This window comes from Schistocerca serialis, chromosome 2 (assembly GCF_023864345.2).
Source record: "Schistocerca serialis cubense isolate TAMUIC-IGC-003099 chromosome 2, iqSchSeri2.2, whole genome shotgun sequence".
NCBI lineage: Eukaryota > Metazoa > Arthropoda > Insecta > Orthoptera > Acrididae > Schistocerca > Schistocerca serialis.
The window spans coordinates 323,280,219-323,300,751 of NC_064639.1; the positions used below are offsets into that span (position 1 = coordinate 323,280,219).

A 20,533-nucleotide genomic window follows, 5' to 3' on the forward strand; every position below is an offset into this window, starting at 1 on the left:
TTGCCTTTCCTTAATCTATTCTCTAAGATAAGTCGTAGGGTCAGTATTGCCTCACGTGTTCCAACATTTCTACGGAATCCAAACTGATCTTCCCCGAGGTCTGCTTCTACCAGTTTTCCAATCCATCTGTAAAGAATTCATGTTAGTATTTTGCAGCCGCGACTTATTAAACTGATAGTTCGGTAGTTTTCACATCTGTCAGCACCTGTTTTCTTTGGGATTGGAATTATTATATTCTTCTTGAAGTCTGGGGGTATTTTGCCTGTCTCATACATCTTGCTCACCAGATGGTAGAGTTTTGTCAGGACTGGCTCTCCCAAGGCTGTCAGTAGTTCTAATGGAATGTTGTCTACTCTTGGGGCCTTGTTTCGACTTAGGTCTTTCAGTGCTCTGTCAAACTCTTCACACAGTATCATATCTCCGATTTCATCTTCTTCTACCTCCTCTTCCATTTCCATAATATTGTCCTCAAGAACATGGCCCTTGTATAGACCCTCTATATACTCCTTCCACCTTTCTGCTTTACTGATTTAATGACAAAAAATTAAAAAAAATTGGGACATATTGTGATACCACAAGGAATATTACCAGATGGAAGTAAAATCAGTGCAATAAAATTTTTTCAGGTGCATAAGACAAAGACACAACTGAAAGCATTCCTTACATATTTTACTATGGAAGCAGGTCAACTGGTTCTGGTTTGTGGAAAGTCAGGTAGCTGTCCAACATGAATACCATCGAACATTTATGGGACATAATCAAGAAGTTAGTTTGTGCACAAAATCCTGCACCATCAACATATTCATAATTATGGATGGCTAGTTAGCGTGGCTTAATATTTCACCAGGGCACTTCCAATGGCCTGTCCAGTCCATGCCAAGTCAAGTTGCTGCACTAAACCAGGCGAAAGGAGATCCAACATGATATTAGGAGGTATCCTTTGAATTTTATCACCTCAGTGCAGTACACATGACAGGTTCATGGAACAGAAGGACTGTGACGAATTCTAACTTGAACAAGACAATTTGATCAGACTTCAAAACTAATCTACAGTGTATTGAATATTTTTACAATTAAAATCTTTATCCACTGGGTTAGAAGTCCTTTTAATCAGTAAAGGAAGCTTGATACAAGGGGTCCTGGTATGACAAGGGTATAAACGACAGTAAATGCCCTCTGAATTGTCAATGTCCGTGTAAATGGTTTAACCAACAGAGAACAGTGTTCACTTTGAACATATGCACTGAAGGTTTTAGAAAAAATTTTAAGGAAATTTTCAATTCGTATTATGATCTTTTAAACACGGGATTTTTGTTGTAGGTGTAGGTTGATCTGCGATCATGATAGTGTAGAGAGAGTTGTCTAAGAAAACCGTATTATGCTCATGTGATATAAATCAATTAAGTGAAACAAACACTAACAAAGAGATAGAGGGGCTGGCCAGTACTTACCTCAGCTCAGTACAGCAGACAGATACACAAAAGACAGAACTGAAAATTTACGTTCCTAGCTTTCGGAATAAATGTTCCTTCATCAAGGAGGAGAGAGGGGAAAGAAAGGGAAGAAGGGAAAGTGGATTTAGTTACTCACAACCCAGGTTATGAAGCAACAGGGAAAGGAAAAGGAAAACAGGGAGGGTAGCAAGGATGGAGGCATGGTTGTCAGAGGGAAGCCAAAGATATTCTACTGTAAGTACTGTGCCAGCTTCAAACCAAAGAGGATGCATACAGAAGTAAAGAGGTATATAGTATAAAGATAAACACAACTATGTAGGATGAAAAGATGCGTGAATGACTAAAGAGGAAAGGGAAAGAGGAGAAGACTGAAGAGTAAATGGGAGTGAGGTTGTTTAACGTAGGTTCAGTCCAGGGGGATGGCGGGATGAAAGGATGTGTTGGAGTACAAGTTCCCATCTCCGCAGTTCAGAGGGACTGGTGTTGGGTGGGAGAAGCCAAATGGCACATACGGTGTAGCAGGTTCCTAGGTCCCTAGAATTATGCTCGAGGGCATGCTCTGCTACTGCGTATTGGACACCTCCTAGGCAGACAGTTCGCCTGTGTCCGTTCATGCGCTCAGCCAGTTTAGTTGTTGTCATACCGATGTAAAAGGCTGTGCAGTGCAGGCATGTCAGTTGATAAATGACATGTGTAGTTTCACACGTGGCCCTGCCTTGAATTGTGTATGTTTTACCAGTAGCGGGGCTGGAGTAGGTGGTTGTGGGGGGATGCATGGGGCAGGTTTTGCAGCGGGGTCGGTTACAGGGGTAGGAACCGCTGGGTAGAGAAGGTAGTCTGGGAATATTGTAGGGTTCAACAAGGATGTTACGGAAGTTAGGGGGGCGACGAAAGGCAACTCTGGGTGGTGTGGGGAGAATTTTGTCAAGGGATGATCTCATTTCAGGGGTTGACTTGAGAAAGTCATATCCCTGGCGGAGTAATTTGTTGATATATTTGAGGCCAGGATAATATTGGGTGACAAGGGGGATGCTTCTGTGTGGTCTGGGGGTAGGAACATTGTTGTTGGACGGGGAGGAATGTATTGCTCGGGAGATCTGTTTGTGGACAAGGTCTGCAGGATAGTTGCGGGAGAGGAAAGCACTGGTCAGGTTATTGGTGTAATTGTTGAGGGATTCATCACTGGAGCAGATACGTTTGCCACGAATACCTAGGCTGTAGGGAAGGGAGCGTTTGATGTGGAATGGATGGCAGCTATCAAAGTGAAGGTACTGTTGTTTGTTTGTGGGTTTGATATGGACAGAGGTGTGTGGATGTGAGCTTCAACAAGATGGAGGTCAACATCCAGGAAGGTGGCTTGGGTTTTGGAGAAGGACCAGGTGAAATTCAGATTCGAAAAGGAGTTGAGGTTATGGAGGAAATTGAGGAGTGTTTCTTCACCATGAGTCCAGACCACAAAGATGTCATCTATAAACCTATACCAGGGCAGGGGAAGCAGCTGTTGGGTCATCAGGAAAGCCTCCTCCATGCGGTCCATGAAGAGGTTGGCATAGGACGGAGCCATCCTGGTTCCCATGGCCGTTCCCCTGATTTGTTTGTAGGTCTGGCCTTCAAAAGTGAAGTAATTATGGGTGAGGATGAAGTTGGTAAGTGTGATAAGGAACGAGGTTTTTGGAAGATCTTCGGGTGGGCATTGGGAGAGGTAGTCCTCAAGGACAGAGAGACCATGGGTATGTGGGATGTTTGTGTAAAGGGATGTAGCATCTATGGTGACAAGAAAGGTTTCAAGTGGGAGAGGAGTGGGAATGGATTTGAGGCGTTCTAGGAAGTGGTTTGTGTTTTTGATGTAGGATGGGAGTCTGCAGGTGATAGGTTGGAGGTGTTGGTCTACCACAGCTGAGATACGTTCTGTTGGGGCTTTGAAGCCTGCTACAATGGGACAGGCAGGATGGTTCTCTTTGTGGATTTTGGGTAATAGGTAGAAGGTAGGGGTACGTGGCTCTGGTGGAGTGAGTAAGTCTATGGAAGCCGTTGTGAGGCCTTGTGAGGGACCTTGGATTTTTAGGATTTTCTGCAGCTCAGTCTGGATGGAGGGAATGGGATCCTGGGTAACAGCTTTGTAGGTTGAGGTGTCGGAGAGTTGACGCAGTCCTTCTGCCACATACTCCACAAGGTCAAGTACCACAGTTGTGGAGCCTTTATCTGCCAGGAGGATGACAATAGAGCAGTCTGTTTTCAGCTCCTTAATGGCACGGGATTCAGCTGGGGTGATGTTGGGGGTTGTCGGGATGTTCTTCAAGAAGGACTGGGAGGCAACACTGGATGTGAGGAATTCCTGAAGTGTCTGCAAGGGATGGTTTTGGGGGAGGGGAGGAGGATCCCTTTGAGAAGGCGGTCGGAACTGTTCTAGACAAGGTTCAACACTGGGTCTAGTAATTGGGGGCTGTGTTTGGGTAGTGAAGTGATATTTCCAGTTGAGGTTCCGGGTGAATGAGAGGAGATCTTTAACCAGGGCAGTGTGGTTGAATTTAGCCGTGGGGCTAAAGGTTAAGCCTTTTGATAGAACAGATGTCTCTGGAGGAGAGAGGGATCTGGATGAGAGGTTTAGAACTGAACTGGGACTGATGATATGTGGCATTTGACTGTGGTTATAGTTGAGATTTGGTCTGTGTGGGGTATGTGCTGGGATGGGGAGATTGAGTAGGGTGGCTAGGCTAGGTTTGTTGGCTATGAGGGGGGTTTGTTGAAGGTTCTGTTGTCACACAATATTATCCTGGCCTCGAATACATCAACAAATTACTCCGCCAGGGATATGACTTTCTCAAGTCAACCCCTGAAATGATATCATCCATTGACAAAATTCTCCCCACACCACCCAGAGTTGCCTTTCGTCGCCCCTCTAACCTCCGCAACATCCTTGTTAAACCCTACAATATTCCCAGACTACCTTCTCTACCCAGCGGTTCCTACCCCTGTAACTGACCCCGCTGCAAAACCTGCCCCATGCATCCCCCCACAACCACCTACTCCAGCCCCGCTACTGGTAAAACATACACATTTCAAGGCAGGGCCACGTGTGAAACTACACATGTCATTTATCAGCTGACATGCCTGCACTGCACAGCCTTTTACATTGGTATGACAACAACTAAACTGGCTGAGCGCATGAACGGACACAGACGAACTGTCCGCCTAGGAGATGTCCAATACCCAGTAGCAGAGCATGCCCTCCAGCATAATTCTAGGGACCTAGGAACCTGCTACACCGTATGTGCCATTTGGCTTCTCCCACCCAACACCAGTCCCTCTGAACTGCGGAGATGGGAACTTGCACTCCAACACATCCTTGCATCCCGCCATCCCCCTGGACTGAACCTACGTTAAACAACCTCACTCCCATTTACTCTTCAGTCTTCTCCTCTTTCCCTTTCCTCTTTAGTCATTCACACATCTTTTCATCCTACATAGTTGTGTTTATCTTTATACTATATACCTCTTTACTTCTGTATGCATCCTCTTTGGTTTGAAGCTGGCACAGTACTTACAGTAGAATATCTTTGGCTTCCCTCTGACAACCATGCCTCCATCCTTGCTACCCTCCCTGTTTTCCTTTTCCTTTCCCTGTTGCTTCATAACCTGGGTTGTGAGTAACTAAATCCACTTTCCCTTCATCCCGTTCTTTCCCCTCTCTCCTCCCTGATGAAGGAACATTTATTCCGAAAGCTAGGAGCATAAATTTTCGGTTCTGTTTTTTGTGTATCTATCGGCTGTACTGAGCTGAGGTAAGTACTGGCCAGCCCCTCTATCTCTTTGTTAGTGTTTGTTTCACATCTTTATATGAGATTTTCCATTAATCATTTAGATCACCTATATGGTCCACAGCCTTCATTGTTTTGTCCCTTTTGTTAGCTATCACTTACATCTGTCATCTAAACACTTCCTCTTCTTTAGTGTTTTATATATACATAAATAAATATTTTCGTCACCAACTGTGCTAGTTTCATTTTCCTCCTATTATCTTGTTCCGTTTATAATCCACTTCTCTTTTTTATTTATTGATTTATTTATTTAACATTCCATTGTTTTAATGTTCATTATTCGCTGTTTTCCAGCCAACAATCACTGCCAACAATCTCTTCCACACCTACCATTATCATCTATTTCCGTCGATTTCGTGTTGCTGGTGATATTTTTGTGCCATTGGCTATCTTTCTGTGCCACAGGAAAATTTTTTGGGACATTTCTGCGCCACCCGCGATCTTTTTTGCGGCACGTGCGATCTTTTTTGCGGCACGCACGATCTTTTTTTCGCCACTCGCTATCTCTGTTTATGAGCAATGTGTGTTCTTTTCCCCTGATCTGGACATAACTTGCTTGGTCTGGTCAAGTTTTTTCGCATTTTTCTTATTTAGTGGTCTTCCTTTGGTATTGAACATTACCAACACAATTCCTTTCTTTCTCGCTTTTCCTTCCGTGTTTTATTCCTTCTTATGATTACTATTTTAACTTTAGTTATTTAATTTCCCTACCCACCAGTTACCCACTATGTACCCTAATCCTATACCACATTATTTACATTCATTCTGGAAACATGCATTCACCGTAGCCAAACTGCAATCCCACATACTTTTCCTCCGGTCCTGTTTAACCTTTGGAATTAGCCCTAAAGGACTTACTTTAAAAGTTCCCATCTCTGGGTGCAATTCCTCCTTCCACCAGTCTCTCCTGGACTTCCAGAACCTTCAATCCTTAGCCCTTAACCAACTTGTCCTGAACCTCTACACTACTTCATGTAACCACCACTCCCAACAGCTCCTATCTCTCTTCAAAGTCCTCCACCTCTCAAACCCTTGCTTGGAGAACACACTCAGGAACATCATCCTAGAAGTCAGCTGCAAACTTGAGTTCCATTCCACACACCACCTGAAAAAACTATCCACAGTGCTAGTGCAACACCTAAGAAGTGGGGTCCCTCTCCCTATCCCTCACAAACACCAATCACAACAGAACCTTCAACAAACCCCCCTCATAGCCAACAAACCTAGCCTAGCCACCCTACTCAATCTCCCCATCCCAGCACATACCCCACACAGACCAAATCTCAACTATAACCACAGTCAAATGCCACATATCACCAGTCCCAATTCAGTTCTAAACCTCTCATCCAGATCCCTCTCTCCTCCAGAGACATCTGTTCTATCAAAAGGCTTAACCTTTAGCCCCACGCCTAAATTCAACCACACTACCCTGGTTAAAGATCTCCTCTCATTCACCCGGAACCTCAACTGGAAATATCACTTCACTACCCAAACACAGCCCCCAATTACTAGACCCAGTGTTGAACCTTGTCTAGAACAGTTCCGACCGCCTTCTCAAAGGGATCCTCCTCCCCTCCCCCAAAACCATCCCTTGCAGACATTTCAGGAATTCCTCACATCCAGTGTTGCCACCCAGTCCTTCTTGACGAACATCCCGACAACCCCCAACATCACCCCAGCTGAATCCCGTGCCATTAAGGAGCTGAAAACTGACCGCTCTATTGTCATCCTCCCGGCAGATAAAGGCTCCACAACTGTGGTACTTGACCGTGTGGAGTATGTGGCAGAAGGACTGCGTCAACTCTCCGACACCTCAACCTACAAAGCTGTTACCCAGGATCCCATTCCCTCCATCCAGACTGAGCTGCAGAAAATCCTAAAAATCCAAGGTCCCTCACATGGCCTCACAACGGCTTCCATAGACTTACTCACTCCACCAGAGCCACGTACCCCTACCTTCTACCTATTACCCAAAATCCACAAAGAGAACCATCCTGGCCGTCCCACTGTAGCAGGTTTCAAAGCCCCAACAGAAAGTATCTCAGCTCTGGTAGACCAACACCTCCAACCTATCACCCGCAGACTCCCATCCTACATCAAAGACACAAACCACTTCCTAGAACGCCTCAAATCCATTCCCACTCCTCTCCCACCTGAAACCTTTCTTGTCACCATAGATGCTACATCCCTTTACACAAACATCCCACATACCCATGGTCTCTCTGCCCTTGAGCACTACCTCTCCCAATGCCCACCCGAAGATCTTCCAAAAACCTCGTTCCTTATCACACTTACCAACTTCATCCTCACCCATAATTACTTCACTTTTGAAGGCCAGACCTACAAACAAATCAGGGGAACGGCCATGGGAACCAGGATGGCTCCGTCCTATGCCAACCTCTTCATGGACCGCATGGAGGAGGCTTTCCTGAAGACCCAACAGCTGCTTCCCCTGCCCTGGTATAGGTTTATAGATCACATCTTTGGGTCTGGACTCATGGTGAAGAAACACTCCTCAATTTCCTCCATAACCTCAACTCCTTTTCGAATCTGAATTTCACCTGGTCCTTCTCCAAAACCCAAGCCACCTTCCTGGATGTTGACCTTCATCTTGTTAAGGCTCACATCCACACACCTCTGTCCATATCAAACCCACAAACAAACAACAGTACCTTCACTTTGATAGCTGCCATCCATTCCACATCAAACGCTTCCTTCCCTACAGCCTAGGTATTCGTGGCAAACGTATCTACTCCAGTGATGAATCCCTCAACAATTACACCAATAACCTGACCAGTGCTTTCCTCTCCCGCAACTATCCTGCAGACCTTGTCCACAAACAGATCTCCCGAGCAATACATTCCTTCCCGTCCAACAACAATGTTCCTACCCCCAGACCACACAGAAGCATCCCCCTTGTCACCCAATATTATCCTGGCCTCGAATACATCAACAAATTACTCCGCCAGGGATATGACTTTCTCAAGTCAACCCCTGAAATGAGATCATCCCTTGACAAAATTCTCCCCACACCACCCAGAGTTGCCTTTCGTCACCCCCCTAACCTCCGTAACATCCTTGTTAAACCCTACAATATTCCCAGACTACCTTCTCTACCCAGCGGTTCCTACCCCTGTAACCGACCCCGCTGCAAAACCTGCCCCATGCATCCCCCCACAACCACCTACTCCAGCCCCGCTACTGGTAAAACATACACAATTCAAGGCAGGGCCACGTGTGAAACTACACATGTCATTTATCAGCTGACATGCCTGCACTGCACAGCCTTTTACATCGGTATGACAACAACTAAACTGGCTGAGCGCATGAACGGACACAGACGAACTGTCCGCCTAGGAGATGTCCAATACCCAGTAGCAGAGCATGCCCTCCAGCATAATTCTAGGGACCTAGGAACCTGCTACACCGTATGTGCCATTTGGCTTCTCCCACCCAACACCAGTCCCTCTGAACTGCGGAGATGGGAACTTGCACTCCAACACATCCTTTCATCCTGCCATCCCCCTGGACTGAACCTACGTTAAACAACCTCACTCCCATTTACTCTTCAGTCTTCTCCTCTTTCCCTTTCCTCTTTAGCCATTCACGCATCTTTTCATCCTACATAGTTGTGTTTATCTTTATACTATATACCTCTTTACTTCTGTATGCATCCTCTTTGGTTTGAAGCTGGCACAGTACTTACAGTAGAATATCTTTGGCTTCCCTCTGACAACCATGCCTCCATCCTTGCTACTCACCCTGTTTTCCTTTTCCTTTCCCTGTTGCTTCATAACCTGGGTTGTGAGTAACTAAATCCACTTTCCCTTCTTCCCTTTCTTTCCCCTCTCTCCTCCCTGATGAAGGAACATTTATTCCGAAAGCTAGGAACGTAAATTTTCGGTTCTGTTTTTTGTGTATCTATCAGCTGTACTGAGCTGAGGTAAGTACTGGCCAGCCCCTCTATCTCTTTGTTAGTGTTTGTTTCACATCTTTATATGAGATTTTCCATTAATCATATAAATCAATTAGGTTAATACATGCTGAACATTGGTACTCATATGAATATCAAATTATTAAGCCATAAAAATATTTGGAAATTAATTCAATATTTGAAGAAACAGACTGTGGAAAGTGCAAAGAAATGAGCAAAGGACAGAAAATAAATTTAAACTAGAAGTGTTACCATGGTGGACGTGGGCCTCTGATATGAGCTAATACCGAAGAACCAGGTTTTGATGTAAATGCCAATGTAAATGTGTGTCAGTAGATGATGTGCTCTGTGCAAGAGCGGCACACAGTCAAATGGAAGCTGTGTGTGTTGGTACAGCAACAAACTAGCTGCTCACAGGTGATATTGTGAGTGGACCTATACACAAGAGCTGTCTGAAAAGTTTCTTGGCCTTGCCCAGATATCGCACACTAATTGCCTGCCTTTTTTCCCCCTTAAGTTGGTATAAATGTTAGCCAGTCATTTGAAGCAGTTGTGGCATGTGTGGTGTCGAAAATGGAAAAAACTGAGTATTGTGCAATGATTAAATTCTTCCTGAAAGAAGATTTAACACCGACCAAAATTCATTTGCAGCTTGTACATGTGTTTGGTGGCTCTTCACCTTCAATTTCCACCTGAAAAATAGGGAGTTGAGTTTAAACACAGTCTCCAAGAAGATATACATGAAGGACCCCCAACAAGTGCTTGAAATTGCTAATGCTCTAGGGTTATTAAAGGAACGTGTTGGTCACATCTTGCACCAGGAACTGAACATGAGAAAGCTTTGCCCAAGATGTGTGCCATGTGCGCCAACTGTGGATGACAAACACATTCACATAACACTTTTTCAAAAAGAGCTTAGTGCACATCAAGAAAAAACATAAGTGACTTTTTGCATTGATATGTGGCAGTGGACGAAACATGGTTTCACCACTATACACCTGAATCCAAACAGAAGTTTATTCAGAGGACAGAAGTCAGTTCTTCAGCTCCAAAGAAGGGAAGGACAGTGCCCTCGGTGGGACTGATGATGGCATCACTGTTTTGGGATGCAAAAGGAAAAGAAAAAGATAAAACCGTAACTGGAGAATACTGCTCTCAACTTCTAACAAAACTGGATGCAAGCATCTGCGAAAGTAGACCTGGATTAAAGAAGAAAAGAATGGTCTTCCAGCAGAACAATGCACCTGCCCACAAAAGGTTCTCGGCAATGGTGCTACTGAGGGATTTGCACTACAAAGTGCTGGAACATCCACCTTATTCGGTAGATTTGGCTCCCTACGACTTCCATCTAGTCTCAAAACTGAAGACATTCCTCGCTGGTCAGCACTTTTGGTCCAATCGAGAAACCATTGTCACTGTAGATGGATACTTTGCAGCACTTACAGATGAATAATACAGAGAGGGAATAATGACACAGGAACAATGCTGTATAAAATGTATTGATATTACAGAAGATTATGTTGAAAAACAAAACTTCTTTGAAAGCATAAATTGTTGGGTCACTATCAGGCCGAGAACTTTTCAATCTGTCTTGGCGCATGCTGTGCTGGTGAAACCCTTTTAACTGACATTCAGATGAAATACTGTAACCAAAAGGATGCTAAACAGTACTTGTGGTTTCATAATATCAAGGTCTTACACATGTGGAGTCCACAATAAAGGCTGCACGGAAAGGAAAGAACGGTACTGTAGCAGCAACAGTAGTAGTAGTAGTAGGAGGAGGAGGAGGAGGAGGAGGCAAGAAAGAAAGGGTACCTCTGCACTTGATAAATGATTAATTCATCGGTTTCTTCCCTCAGGAAGTATAAAGTTTTTCATTTTTATTAGATTTTTCAGATTCCAAAACATCTGATGATAGATGGTGAGATGAGTCTTTGTAGTATCTTCTCTTTTGCTGAGCCTAAGAGATATACCATCCAACCACACCTATTTGCTCCACCCAATGATCCACATGTATATTGATCCATATTATTTCAAGATAACACAATTCATATGGAAATGAAGCCAAAATTTCAGAACTGCAACCATATGGTCCAAACATCTGTATGTAAATCTACATGAACAAGATATTAACAATAACCATGAAATCACTCTCCACTCAACCAATAAAATGGATCATGCAGAATTACAGAAAACAAAGTGTTGGAAGTATGTAAATATTTAGTGGAACATGAAATCAACAAAAACTTAACTTTTTAAGTCAGATGTTTTTTCTATGAACTGAGACATGACTTACTAAAGTCTAAACTTCATAAAAAGGAATTTACATATGTGGTTTAAATGTCTTATGAGATTGAAGGCCTCTTTTATTGCATTGCCAGTTTTCCGTAGAACTTGCCCGAATGGGAAGGCATAAGAAATTTATTCTGGACAAAAAAAGGATTCTAGTGTCAAATAGCTGAAGCTAAAATCATTGTAAGGCAAGTAGCACTGGGGAAAGAATAACTTTCTGAATAATGCCCAATCCCCCTTTCAATATATTCAAAAGGGAATTAAAATCATTCTTAACTCTCAAATGTTTGTACTCACTGAATGAATACTGATATTAAAATGTTGTTGTTGTTGTTGTGGTCTTCAGTCCTCAGACTGGTTTGATGCAGCTCTCCATGCTACTCTATCCCGCGCAAGCCTCTTCATCTCCCAGTACCTACTGCAACCTACATCCTTCTGAATCTGCTTAGTGTATTGATCTCTTGGTCTCCCTCTACGATTTTTACCCTCCACGCTGCCCTCCAATGCTAAATTTGTGATCCCTTGATGCCTCAAAACATGTCCTACCAACCGATCCCTTCTTCTAGTCAAGTTGTGCCACAAACTTCTCTTCTCCCCAATCCTATTCAATACCTCCTCATTAGTTACGTGATCTACCCACCTTATCTTCAGCATTCTTCTGTAGCACCACATTTCAAAAGCTTCTATTCTCTTCTTGTCCAAACTGGTTATCGTCCATGTTTCACTTCCATACATGGCTACACTCCATACAAATACTTTCAGAAACGACTTCCTGACACTGAAATCTATACTCGATGTTAACAAATTTCTCTTCTTCAGAAACGATTTCCTTGCCATTGCCAGTCTACATTTTATATCCTCTCTACTTCGACCATCATCAGTTATTTTACTCCCTAAATAGCAAAACTCCTTTACTACTTTAAGTGTCTCATTTCCTAATCTAATCCCCTCAGCATCACCCGATTTAATTTGACTACATTCCATTATCCTTGTTTTGCTTTTGTTGATGCTCATCTTATATCCTCCTTTCAAGACATTGTCCATTCCGTTCAACTGCTCTTCCAAGTCATTTGCTGTCTCTGACAGAATTACAATGTCATCGGCGAACCTCAAAGTTTTTACTTCTTCTCCATGAATTTTAATACCTACTCCGAATTTTTCTTTTGTTTCCTTTACTGCTTGCTCAATATACAGATTGAATAACATCGGGGAGAGGCTACAACCCTGTCTCACTCCTTTCCCAACCACTGCTTCCCTTTCATGGCCCTCGACTCTTATAACTGCCATCTGGTTTCTGTACAAATTGTAAATAGCCTTTCGCTCCTTGTATTTTACCCCCGCCACCTTCAGAATTTGAAAGAGAGTATTCCAGTTAACGTTGTCAAAAGCTTTCTCTAAGTCTACAAATGCTAGAAACGTAGGTTTGCCTTTTCTTAACCTTTTTTCTAAGATAAGTCGTAGGGTCAGTATTGCCTCACGTGTTCCAACATTTCTACGGAATCCAAACTGATCTTCTCCGAGATCCGCTTCTACCAGTTTTTCCATTCGTCTGTACAGAATTCGCGTTAGTATTTTGCAGCTGTGACTTATTAAACTGATAGTTCGGTAATTTTCACATCTGTCAACACCTGCTTTCTTTGGGATTGGAATTATTATATTCTTCTTGAAGTCTGTGGGTATTTCGCCTGTCTCATACATCTTGCTCACCAGATGGTAGAGTTTTGTCATGACTGGCTCTCCCAAGGCCATCAGTAGTTCTAATGGAATGTTGTCTACTCCCGGGGCCTTGTTTCGACTCAGGTCTTTCAGTGCTCTGTCAAACTCTTCACGCAGTATCATATCTCCCATTTCATCTTCATCTACATCCTCTTCCATTTCCATAATATTGTCCTCAAGTACATCGCCCTTGTATAAACCCTCTATATACTCCTTCCACCTTTCTGCCTTCCCTTCTTTGCTTAGAACTGGGTTGCCATCTGAGTTCTTGATATTCATACAAGTGGTTCTCTTCTCTCCAAAGGTCTCTTTAATTTTCCTGTAGGCAGTATCTATCTTACCCCTAGTGAGACAAGCCTCTACATCTTTACATTTGTCCTCTAGCCATCCCTGCTTAGCCATTTTGCACTTCCTGTCAATCTCATTTTTGAGACGTTTGTATTCCTTTTTGCCTGCTTCATTTACTGCATTTTTATATTTTCTCCTTTCATCAATTAAATTCAATATTTCTTCTGTTACCCAAGGGTTTCTATTAGCCCTCATCTTTTTACCTACTTGATCCTCTGCTGCCTTCACTACTTCATCCCTCAGAGCTACCCATTCTTCTTCTACTGTATTTCTTTCCCCCATTCCTGTCAATTGTTCCCTTATACTCTCCCTCAAACTCTCTACAACCTCTGGTTCTTTCAGTTTATCCAGGTCCCATCTCCTTAAATTCCCACCTTTTTGCAGTTTCTTCAGTTTCAATCTGCAGCTCATAACCAATAGATTGTGGTCAGAATCCACATCTGCCCCAGGAAATGTCTTACAACTTAAAACCTGGTTCCTAAATCTCTGTCTTACCATTATATAATCTATCTGATACCTTTTAGTATCTCCAGGATTCTTCCAGGTATACAACCTTCTTTTATGATTCTTGAACCAAGTGTTAGCTATGATTAAATTATGCTCTGTGCAAAATTCTACCAGATGGCTTCCTCTTTCATTTCTTCCCCCCAATCCATATTCACCTACTATGTTTCCTTCTCTCCCTTTTCCTACTGACGAATTCCAGTCACCCATGACTATTAAATTTTCGTCTCCCTTCACTACCTGAATAATTTCTTTTATCTCGTCATACATTTCATCAATTTCTTCATGATCTGCAGAGCTAGTTGGCATATAAACTTGTACTACTGTAGTAGGCATGGGCTTCGTATCTATCTGGGCCCCAATAATGCGTTCACTATGCTGTTTGTAGTAGCTAACCCGCACTCCTATTTTTTTATTCATTATTAAACCTACTCCTGCATTACCCCTATTTGATTTTGTATTTATAACCCTGTAATCACCTGACCAAAAGTCTTGTTCCTCCTGCCACCGAACTTCACTAATTCCCACTATATCTAACTTTAACCTATCCATTTCCCTTTTTAAATTTTCTAACCTACCTGCCCGATTAAGGGATCTGACATTCCACGCTCCGATCCGTAGAATGCCAGTTTTCTTTCTCCTGATAATGACGTCCTCTTGAGTAGTCCCCGCCCGGAGATCCGAATGGGGGACTATTTTACCTCCGGAATATTTTACCCAAGAGGACGCCATCATCATTTAATCATACAGTAAAGCTGCATGTCCTCGGGAAAAATTACGGCCGTAGTTTCCCCTTGCTTTCAGCCGTTCGCAGTACCAGCACAGCAAGGCCGTTTTGGTTAATGTTACAAGGCCAGATCAGTCAATCATCCAGACTGTTACCCCTGCAACTACTGAAAAGGCTGCTGCCCCTCTTCAGGAACCACATGTTTGTCTGGCCTCTCAACAGATACCCCTCCGTTGTGGTTGCACCTACGGTACGGCCATCTGTATCGCTGAGGCACGCAAGCCTCCCCACCAACGGCATGTAGGCAAATGTAGGCCTAACTCTTCTATCTATACGATGTACTATTCTGAGGTGATTGTAATAGATATTATTTTTGTAGCAACATGCTGTAAATTCAAATACCTATACTATGTAACAACTGTATGTTGCATTATGAAGTATTGTACCATATATTGCCAAGTGTATCACCTGTAAGCGGCTTCTTGTACATGTGAATTACAAATTGTATAAAAATGCTATGGCATTTGCAACAGTCATCAGTTGGTGACTATATGCAAAAAAAGATAATAAATAAATAAATAAATAAATTTCTTCAACTAAACTGGTGGTAAATTTTAACTCTTGTGTGGGGACAAAACATCAATGAAGAGGTTAAATATAAATTGCCAGATTTTATAAAAGGTTATACTCTAAAGTAACACATTCTCATATTGAATTCATGCACAAATTTTACGAAGTATACCAACATAGATTGTCAACAAATGCAGATTGTAAATATATTGAAACACAGATATTACCTGAGGTAGAGGAAAGTGAGTAGTATACAAAAGATGACGAGATTGAGATTCTATACCACCCACATCAGTAGCTTCTGTATGAGTTACGGATGACATAGGTGGAGGCACTACAAGGTGAGGAACTCCATCATCTTTCGGCGAATCTGGTGCATCCTGTAAGTAAATAATTTTAAATCAGTTTTATTAAATTAGCTACTTAAAAGAAGTGATAAAGGCATCATACAAGAATTTAATTATTACCAAAGAATTCTGCTGCTCTTCTTTTATGTGCTGCAACAGCTTATCCAGTTCATCATCTATCTTCCTGTCATCATAATCAGTATTGCGACCGTGGTCCTACAGCAAAAAACTCTTAATAACTATGAGTAATTAAACAATAATAAAATGCAAATACTAAGACTTACTAAAACTTAAAATATCTTCTCTAGCAATGCCTTCAGCCAAGTAATTCACATCTAAGTTACAGTAATTATTCTACACCAACTACAAATCTGCCCTGGCTTCGCACTGATAGCACTAAGTACTTACGGCTGCATAACTTGTTTCGGATGGTGGTAACTTTATTTACAGGGCACTGTATAGAATTATGATTGAATTTCAGGCAAGAACGTTAGGCAACTGAATATCTCTTTCAAATAACACAACACACACCAGGAAAATTCTCAGGAGGCACAAATGTTGTATGTTCTGTATTTAATTGGTGTTCAAAGTGACATCTCATGACAATGATGGAAGCTGCAGGCTATCGTCCACCTGGTCCACCTTAAATCGGTCTACATAATAGTAAAAACAGTATTAAAATCCCTACAGTAATTCCTGGGATTAACCTTCAAATATAAACCAAAAAACACAGCAGCAGACTTTAATTTGTAAAATATCTACCAGAAGAAGATTTGTACAGCCTCTGGTAATAACAGTTTTGTGTGGGTCAATGGCCTAGTGCAAGTCTTTCAATTAGGTGTCACTTCATGACTGTACTGAACAACATTGACTTCATCCATGAAGCTGCATGGACAACACAAAATGTACAAACCCCAAATGGAAAACAACAACAGGTCACACAAATGTGACAGTAGCATCTGAGACTGAGTTGAGAACTAGTGCTGCTGCTGGAAGCAGTGAAGCTTCCTCATAAATCACTCTACATATTAGCAAAAACTGTATCAAAATTCCTGCAGTAGTTCCTCAGATTTAGCCCAAAAATGCTATGAGTATTTGTAGATGGATGCACAGATTTTGTAATTGGTGCAAATTATCTAACACAAAAGCATAAGGGAGAAAGTCAAAGAATGGGCATTGTATTTCATACATAAGTAAAAACTGTTTTAGAAGAGGGAAGTTTCTGTTTTGACACACATATCACCTTTACTGACATTAATCCAAATTATCGAAGGTATTAGCTTACATGAAATGACATATGACAAGAAGTGATAAAAGAACAGTACACAACAGAGTCTCAGCCACAAATAAGTTCCTTCTTTATGCCATTATCAACAGAGATTAATGATGAAAATATTGCCAGAGCTTCAGCATCAGATAACAGTGCCTCCTCGGCTGTTGTGGACTGTATCATTGTAGATCAAGATGACAGCAGCAAATAACTTCAAGATGACAGCAGCAGATAACTGGTAAAGTACACACCATTCTACAGTCAATGTAGCATATAAATTTCCAGTAGAGTGTATACATTAATTTTTGAATAAGTACTGTAATGCATATGTGTAACAGTGTATATGTGAGGCTTCTTTAATGTAATCATAGAATTTGTATTGTAACTGTCATTTGTTTAATCTGATTGTTCATTATTGTAGTACCACTGCATTAGTTGCTTTTAAATTATACTGTACGGTATTTCATAGAACATCACAGTACATCTTGTTTTTGTTTAATCACCATAATAAGCTGGAGGTTATATTTCTAATTATAGCTCCATAAACCTAACTATTTTAGAACAAAATTTCTGGAACTCTCCTCAATTAGAACAAATTAGTTAGGTATCACTGCACTATATAACTTGTAGAAAGAAGTGAACTTGCTATCAGGATACTTAAATTAATTTTTATTTGCTTTCATCTTACATGTTTGTTTAATTAGAAACTTTAAAAAAGCAGGCAGGACAGATAACTGTTATGCAACATCAATTTTCAACATTATATACTAAACACAACAAAGAAATTACATAGAACACTAACAACTGACTTGGCATTTGACCCCACATTTTTATTTGTATGACATCACCCCAACACACACACACACACACACACACACACACACACACACCTTGGGAATCAAGTGTAAAACCAATATGTGTAATTTAGAGATGTATAAAACCAAGTATATGCATATAGAACAAAGTGCATGGATTCTACTTTTGATAATGTTTCAAAATCCACTGTCCAGGAAGCTTGCAATTATTTCATTTAGGAACTTATTTTCTACAAAATAATGGATAGGTATCAACACTACACATTACTCACTGGTGGGGCATATGTAGAGCTTTCATCATCTTGAAGCATTGAATTTGGATGTCCTGTACGACCATCTGCTGGAGTGGCTGGTTTGTTGCTTGTAGGATGTGGAGTACCAGGAGGGTGAGTGCCTGGACCACTAGTATTCAGGTCACCACGAGAAATCAGTGTGCACAGGTACACATCATGTGAGAAGATATCATGCCTGATCAATTCAGCAAAGAGATGCACAAGATTTGTGAACATTGCACGATTTTGGGTTGATGGGTTGTCATCTGTGAAATTTTTTTCAAATATCAGACACTCATTCACTTGTTAGTACAGAATATGTTTGTGTTAAGACAAAAATATTGAACATTAATGCACACATCACAATAACAGCCTACTGACTATTATCAGTATTCTCAATTGTTCAAGGTTAATATTTTGTCACTTTGCCTTTTGTTTACTCGAATAAAATTACTGGCTAGGCAAACTGAACAGATAGTACTATGTTTCTTTATCTAACGCAAAAATATTGAACAAATTAATAAACACTTAAGAATGAGTAACATGTTTAAAGAACTGTCCACATTAAACCCTTTAACCACCAATAGTACCTGTATTTTAGAGCTAACATCCCCTTCCGCACCAAACCTACTCCACAAACAGATTTTCCATGCTATATCTTGACACATCTCCCCCATGAACCATGGATCTTACCATTGGTGTGGAGGCTTGCATGCCTCAGAGATACAGATAGCCGTACCATAGGTGCAATCACAATGGAGGGGTATCTGTTCAGAGGCCAGACAAATGTGTGGTTCCTGAAGAGGGGCGGCAGCCCTTTCAGTAGTTGCAGGGGCAACAGTCTGGATGACTGACTGATCTGGCCTTGTAAGACTAACCAAAACGGCCTTGCTGTGATGGTACTGCGAACGGCTGAAAGCAAGGGGAAACTACGTCCGTAATTTTTCCCGAGGGTATGCAGCTTTACTGTATGGATAAATGATGATGGCGTCCTCTTGGGTAAAATATTCCAGAGGTAAAATAGTCCCTCATTCAGGTCTTCGGGCAGGAACTACTCAGGACGTTGTTACTAGGAGGAAGAAAACTGGCGTTCTACAGATCGGAGTGTGGAATTTCAGATCTCTTAATCGGGCAAGTAGGTTGTTGTTGTTGTTGTTGTTGTTGTGGTCTTCAGTCCTGAGACTGGTTTGATGCAGCTCTCCATGCTACTCTATCCTGTGCAAGCTTCTTCATCTCCCAGTACCTACTGCAAACTACATCCTTCTGAATCTGCTTAGTGTATTCATCTCTTGGTCTCCCTCTATGATTTTTACCCTCCACGCTGCCCTCCAATGCTAAATTTGTGATCCCTTGATGCCTCAAAACATGTCCTACCAACCGATCCCTTCTTCTAGTCAAGTTGTGCCACAAACTTCTCTTCTCCCCAATCCTATTCAATACCTCCTCATTAGTTACGTGATCTACCCACCTTATCTTCAGCATTCTTCTGTAGCACCACATTTCGAAAGCTTCTATTCTCTTCTTGTCCAAACTAGTTATCGTCCATGTTTCACTTCCATACATGGCTACACTCCATACAAATACTTTCAGAAACGACTTTCTGACACTTAAATCTATACTCGATGTTAACAAATTTCTCTTCTTGAGAAACGCTTTCCTTGCCATTGCCAGTCTACATTTTATATCCTCTCTACTTCGACCATCATCGGTTATTTTACTCCCTAAATTGCAAAACTCCTTTACTACTTTAAGTGTCTCATTTCCTAATCTAATTCCCTCAGCATCACCCGACTTAATTTGACTACATTCCATTATCCTTTTTTGCTTTTGTTGATGTTCATCTTATATCCTCCTTTCAAGACACTGTCCATTCCGTTCAACTGCTCTTCCAGGTCCTTTGGTGTCTCTGACAGAATTACAATGTCATCGGCGAACCTCAAAGTTTTTACTTCTTCTCCATGAATTTTAATACCTACTCTGAATTTTTCTTTTGTTTCCTTTACTGCTTGCTCAATATACAGATTGAATAACATCGGGGAGAGGCTACAACCCTGTCCCACTCCTTTCCCAACCACTGCTTCCCTTTCATGTCCCTCGATTTTTATAGCTGCCATCTGGTTTCTGTACAAATTGTAAATAGCCTTTCGCTCCCTGTATTTTACCCCTGCCACCTTCAGAATTTGAAAGAGAGTATTCCAGTTAACATTGTCAAAAGCTTTCTCTAAGTCTACAAATGCTAGAAACGTAGGTTTGCCTTTCCTTAATCTTTCTTCTAAGATAAGTCGTAAGGTCAGTATTGCCTCACGTGTTCCAACATTTCTATGGAATCCAAACTGATCTTCCCCGAGGTCGGCTTCTACCAGTTTTTCCACTCATCTGTAAAGAATTCGTGTTAGTATTTTGCAGCTGTGACTTATTAAACTGATAGTTCGGTAATTTTCACATCTGTCAACACCTGCTTTCTTA

The 20,533-nt window shown here is 41.7% G+C and overlaps 1 protein-coding gene across 1 annotated transcript in view; it reads right to left on the minus strand.

The window, feature by feature from the left end:
- The window catches only part of LOC126457128 (mediator of RNA polymerase II transcription subunit 12), a 372,135-nt gene that overhangs the window by 264,659 nt on the left and 86,943 nt on the right, over positions 1-20,533 (minus strand). The window contains exons 12-14 of the mRNA XM_050093187.1: positions 18,068-18,333; positions 15,831-15,926; positions 15,591-15,743 (exon numbers count right to left, since the gene is read on the minus strand). Of these exons, the coding sequence (XP_049949144.1) occupies positions 15,591-15,743; positions 15,831-15,926; positions 18,068-18,333 (515 nt within the window). The remainder of the gene's footprint in view (positions 1-15,590; positions 15,744-15,830; positions 15,927-18,067; positions 18,334-20,533) is intronic.